Genomic DNA, 6,164 nt, shown 5'->3' on the forward strand with positions numbered 1-6,164 from the left:
ATACGTAATATGTCTCAAAGTAATGATTAATCATGATAAATCATTAAGAATAATATTTGTGTTCTAATTTTGTGGGTTTAAAATGTGAAATATTCAATCATGCGAGATCCAATGTTTTGATATTATCGCTTAAAATGAATATCACTTGTTGTGAGATGCAACAAAACGTTATCCTACTAATTTTTTCGTGCAAAAATATTATAAAAATGATTTAGTAACAACGATTTCAAAAGTATATATATATATATATAATTGCAAAAATATATTTTTTTATTGTACGATATCGATACACTTAGTAATTTAGTATAATATTTTTTGTTAACAAGTTGTCATATATTTGTCTGCCACCTACGCATTCGTAACCCCACCACCTTGTGTTATTTAAATCAGAGACACATACTGACCCACCATGAAGTTTGGAAACTTGCTAGAGCAAACGAATCCCTTGTTAAATTGGAAGGGGATTCTCTAGCAAATCCAGACAAATCTCAAGAGAGGTAAATGCCATCTCCAACTATATATCTCTTGTATATGCGAATATTAGATTTAGCAATATATAAAATTTTATGTTATTATTAAAATACCCTTTAAATATATCTTGTCTTTTGCTTATTCTTCAATTACCCTTCCATGCATCGATCTAAGCCTCTGTTAATTTAATTAGAATTTGTCCGGGAAAATTATAATCACAAAACTGTGATCTATTAAAATATAAGTTTTGTAGTTAAAATTTTGTAAAGAACGAAAGCTGTCGATGTATGAGACAGTTCACAGCAGAATCATCGTCAAGAGTATATATGTCACCTATATATAGTTCACTAATTGCTGCTGCCAAGTTCTCAGCAGTTTGAGACAAAAGGCGTCGCTTGGTTCCAAAAATGCAGGCCAAATCCTGCCAGTTTATGCCACCTTTCTGCCCGGCGACGCCCTCGACCTCTCCGCCGGGGAACAAAGTCTCTTTTCCGGCCAAAACCTCACGGGCAATCTCAATCACTGCTCCAAGCGACCTCGTCATCGCCCCAGATGTATTGGACGACTCGGTGGCTGCATTCTGGGACTACCAGTTCCTCTTCGTCTCGCAGCGCTCTGAAACGGCGGAGCCCGTCACCCTCCGAGCCGTGGACTGCTGCTTGCCGCCGGACTTCCCCTCCGGCACGTACTATCTCACCGGCCCGGGCATGTTCACCGATGATCACGGCTCCACAGTGCACCCTCTCGACGGCCATGGCTATCTCAGATCATTCACCGTTGATGCGGCCAAGGGCGAGATCAAGTTCATGGCTAGGTACTTGTCTCAACCCCCCCTAGCTCCCCCCATGCTTTTTATTTCAATAAGATTTTTTTTTTCTGTAAATTCAATAAGAAAATTTGGCTCACACGAATTAAATTTAAGATTTTGAATTCACTCACTAGTATTATTACATGTTATTAGGTTAAACTATGTTGACGTGGACTAAATTAAAGTTGTATAAATTTATACCTTGGTTGATTTTGCTATAATTTTCAGTTTTTTGTTGTTGTTAGGTATGTGGAGACCGAGGCTCACACGGAGGAGCGAGATTCGGTGACCGGAGCGTGGCGATTCACCCACCGCGGACCGTTTTCTGTCCTAAAAAGTGGCAAGATGGTGGGAAACACAAAGGTGATGAAAAACGTGGCAAACACGAGTGTTCTCAGATGGGGTGGCCGGTTATTTTGCTTATGGGAAGGCGGAGATCCTTACGAGATTGAGTCGAGGAGTTTAGACACTGTCGGAAAATTTGAAGCCATCACTACTGTCCACCGCTCACGGCCGCTGGGTGAAGGATTCGAGGGCGCTGTGTGGAATTTGGCAGCGTCAGTTTTGAAGCCTATCCTATATGGTACGTATAATATTATTATGTATTTCGAACTGTTGTTTCAACGTACAAAATTTTGATATATCGACATTCGAGATTAATGATTAAAAGTTATATTTTAACTATTATAATATTACCTATCGCACAAACAAAATATCAGAATAAATGGGTTTAGGTAGAATTTATATTTTCTTTTTAATTCAATCAGCGCTGACACTGAGTTGACTCTAAATTAGATTAGAGTAATAAATACTGAGTGTAATTTTGTTCACCTCGGGTGAAGATAACCCTCATGTATTTGGGGGGTTATCTCTAACAGAGGAGATAACGTGTAATCTTCATGGAGTGCAATTTTATTCACCCCTTTAATGGGGTGAACATCACCCTCACAACTTTTGTGAGGGTGAAGAGCAACGGAACGGCACGCCACTCAAAATAGTGTCATTTCGTTGCTCTTCACCCTTACAAAAGCTGTGAGGGTGATGTTCATCCCATTAAAAGAGTGAATAAAATCGCATTCACCCCCTGTAATGCTATCCCCTCTATTAGAGATAACCCCCAAAATACATGAGGGTTATCTTCACCCTGTTAAAGGGGTGAACAAAATCGCACTCCTTAGTCATGAATAGTAACTCAATCCAATACAATACAAGTTTTATAAATGATATATCAAAGTCGATTATTTATTTATTTATTGATATACTTGTTATGATTCTTTATTATTCCACTTGCTATTTTACACAGGAGTGTTTAAGATGCCGCCCAGGAGATTGTTGTCGCATTACAAGATCGACGCTCGGAGAGATCGGCTTCTGATCTTGTCATGTAATGCGGAGGATATGCTGTTGCCTCGCAGTAATTTCACCTTTTACGGTGAGTGAGATCCGTTTCCACAACCAAAAATGAAGATCAATCTGCAAACTGGGAAGTATATATATATATATGTTCGATAACCCATCCCGTGTTGATATTAATTTGCAGAATTCGACTCGAATTTCAAATTGCTGCAAAGCCGAGAATTCAACGTCCCCGATCACCTGATGATCCACGATTGGGCATTCACCGATTCCTACTACATACTGTTCGGCAATCGAATCAAGCTCGACGCCATCGGTAATGTGCCAAACGCGAATAGAACTGTTCTGACCAGGAAGCCAGAGAAAACCCTAGAATCATCATTCTGTTTGTGTTCAAAATTGCAGGATCAATGGCGGCAGTGTGCGGCTTATCTCCGATGATATCGGCGTTATCGGTGAATCCGAGCAAGCCGACGTCTCCGGTTTACTTGCTCCCTCGATTTTCGAGCGAATCGACGAAGAACACTGAGATCGATTGGAGAGTCCCCATCGAAGCTCCTTCTCAGATGTGGGTACTACACGTTGGTAATGCTTTTGAGGAGAGGGGCGATAATGGGAATACGGAGATTCAAATACAAGCTACCTGCTGCTCTTACAGCTGGTTCAACTTCCAGAAAATGTTTGGTAATTTGTTCATCAACAGCATTTTCCATATATAGCTTATCTGATATTTGTTCTAATCATTGAAACAATAATTTTTTGAAACGTGCTCTGGTGACTAATTGGTTGATAAGCCCTCAAATTTAAAATTTGGTAGACGTGAATGAAGTATTTAAGAAAACTTAATTATATTTTGAATGGAAACAGGGATAAAGGTAATAGCACTAATTTCATTATACTTGTTGCTTATTAAACAAACCTCTCTAGTATAGGTAAAGCTGATCATGTTTACAGATAATATAAACAAATTACCGTAGTCGTGTGTTTAAGTAATGCGTCACAACTTGGTAACTAGTGTTATTTGAGTGTGAGTAACTAATTTTCTAAAGTTGTAATGATTATGAGGTTTTTAGTTTGGATTATGCTATTTGTACCGAAATCCTTTTACAGTAGGGTTTACAAAATGATGTTCTCACGATAAATTGATGAATTATCGCAATAAATTTGCGATATTCTCTTCTCTTCTCTCATCTCCTATCTCTTTCTCTCTCCCTTCCCCCTCCAGCAACCGCACCTCTCTCTCTCCCCTTTCCCCTTTAGCACTGCCTCTCATAGCTTTCATCTCGTCGTTGTCTCTGCTTTGCCGGCTGCCGCTACCTCACCCTCGCTGCCGGCCGCTGTCGCTGCCTCACCTGGCCGATGACCGATGCCTCGCCTCTCACCTGGCCGACTGCCACCTCGCTTCTCGCCTGAGAGACCGCCCACCTGCTGCATCCTCACCTAGCCTCCTCGCCTCTTGCTGCGGCAATCGGCCAGGCAAGAGGCGAGGCAACGGCGGGTGGTGAGTGCGAGGCAGTGACTGACAACGGACTTTGCTGAAGGGGAAGGAGAGGATAGAGAGGGAGAGGAGAGGAGAGAAAGGAGTAAAATGGTCATTGAGATAAGAGAGAAAGAGGCAAAATAGTCTTTTCAACTTACTTGTAAATCCACCTGTAAAAAGTCTTATGTACAAATAGCATAATCCTTCTAGTTTTGTCTATGCAAACATTAATTTTGTGAAAGGGTTTGTAGTAATTCCATTTAAAAATTACACTATTCTTCACTAAATGAATTTTTATCATTACTTTGAGATCGAACCACGTTAAATTTCATCAACCTCTTTCTTTTAATTTTGTGATTATGTGATTCGATCTTAATAAATTGTATTAGAGCTCGGAACACTAATATTGCTTCTTGTTGACAGGATATGATTGGCAGACTGGTAAGCTTGACCCTTCCACGATGAATGTGAAGGAAGGTGAAGATAAGTTGTTGCCTCACCTTGTTAAGGTTCTCTCTCTCTCTCTCTCTCTCGTTTGTTTAGAAGCTCTGCAGCAAATTTTCTGAAGAATTTGTTTGATTTTAGGTGTCTATAACCTTGGGTGCAAACGGGAAATTCGAAAATTGTTCAGTGAAGCCATTGAATCAGTGGAGTAAAGCATCAGATTTTCCAGTCAACCAAGGCTATTCAGGCAGCAGGAACACCTATATCTATGCGGCAACTTCTTCTGGTTCTCGCCAAGCATTGCCACATTTCCCATTTGACACTGTGGTCAAATTGAACACTTCCAACAAGTCCATCCAAACTTGGTCCGCCGGACGCCGACGGTTCATCGGGGAGCCGGTTTTTGTCCCCAAGGGAAGCCAAGAAGACGATGGCTACATTCTTGTGGTGGAGGTGAGCAATCATTTTTTCAAATTTATTCACTTCTAATTCAAACTTTCCCGGTCTTCAATTTCAACAGATAAAATGAGGCTATCCACTTTTTGAGATTACAAAAAGCAACCTTTAACGGTGCTTAGTTCCCCTCAAACTTGCCCTATTGAGTTATTTAATTATCATGTCTTCATAATAACAAGACTGGGCCTGCTTTGAGCTTCGCAGTATGCAGTTTCAAGGCAGAGATGTTATCTAGTCATTCTGGATGCAAAGCGGATTGGGGGAGTTGATGCTCTTGTAGCCAGATTTGAAGTCCCGAAGCACTTGAATTTTCCTCTCGGCTTTCATGGCTTATGGGCCCCTGATGGCCCCACTCTTGATAATTAGCAGAAGATGGCTGTGTTTGTCGTGCATTACACTTCCATACACTCTCACTTGGGATGGCAAAAAATGGGAAAAGTGAGTGGTACAATGAAATTCACCTGTACAGTGCAATTTACTGACCATAATTCCAACATTCCCATACATGGCTTTTCTCCCTTCTCTCACGAATTATCCCTTGCTTTATTTGTTGTATTATAAACAAAAATGTCATTATTATTATTATTATTACTGCTACTACTACTATTATTACGACTATAACTTATGGCACTACTTGTCGGGTATGGATTGGGTGAATGAAAACGCTCAATGGCCTACAAACCATGTGAACTGACTACTAAGCATATAAAAATATGAGTATGCAACTCTAAATAATGCTACAAAGTACATCATTGTACCCTATTAGTTCTATTTGAAAACTCTATTGTTAGTTTTTTTATTTTTTTTACACAAATGAAGTGAAATTAGACTAAGCTTCTTTTTATTTATTTATTTTCTTGTAAGGAAAACAACTAGGAAGACAAATGCTAGCATCGACATCTTCCTTGGAGATAAACTCTATAGTCTAGTCATTCTTAGATGAACTTTTCACCAATCCAAAGCATGTTTTGACTAATTATTGTACTATGTGATTGGTTGAGAATATATTAGAAACGAAAAGGGAAAATCTGGAGTATGGGGATTGAATTGAAGCGTTACGTATAGGAATTGAGAAGTGGTTCTTAGAATAAATGAGAGCTACAACATTACTACAACAAAAATGATTTGTTGAGGCATCTTTTTTAGGAT

General features: G+C 39.7%; 1 protein-coding gene across 1 annotated transcript; it reads left to right on the top strand.

Annotated features, from left to right (window-relative positions):
- Positions 1–502: 502 nt before the first annotated feature.
- Positions 503–5,617, top strand: LOC127801257 (carotenoid cleavage dioxygenase 7, chloroplastic). Its single transcript, XM_052336197.1, has 8 exons — positions 503–1,285; positions 1,525–1,862; positions 2,583–2,711; positions 2,820–2,951; positions 3,041–3,319; positions 4,539–4,624; positions 4,701–5,012; positions 5,220–5,617. Exons 1-8 carry the CDS (start codon positions 879–881, stop codon positions 5,379–5,381), a joined length of 1,845 nt encoding a protein of 614 aa, XP_052192157.1. The 5' UTR covers positions 503–878; the 3' UTR covers positions 5,382–5,617.
- The last annotated feature ends 547 nt before the right edge of the window (positions 5,618–6,164 follow it).

Source organism: Diospyros lotus, chromosome 5 (genome assembly GCF_014633365.1).
Source record: "Diospyros lotus cultivar Yz01 chromosome 5, ASM1463336v1, whole genome shotgun sequence".
Classification (NCBI taxonomy): Eukaryota; Viridiplantae; Streptophyta; class Magnoliopsida; order Ericales; family Ebenaceae; genus Diospyros; species Diospyros lotus.

Coding starts and splice junctions, on each gene's coding strand:
- LOC127801257 (XM_052336197.1), top strand. CDS start 879: ATGCAGGCCAAATCCTGCCAGTTTATGCCACCTTTCTGCCCGGCGACG. Junction 2,952..3,040: donor AATCAAGCTCGACGCCATCG/GTAATGTGCCAA, acceptor TCAAAATTGCAG/GATCAATGGCGGCAGTGTGC. Junction 5,013..5,219: donor GCTACATTCTTGTGGTGGAG/GTGAGCAATCAT, acceptor TGAGCTTCGCAG/TATGCAGTTTCAAGGCAGAG.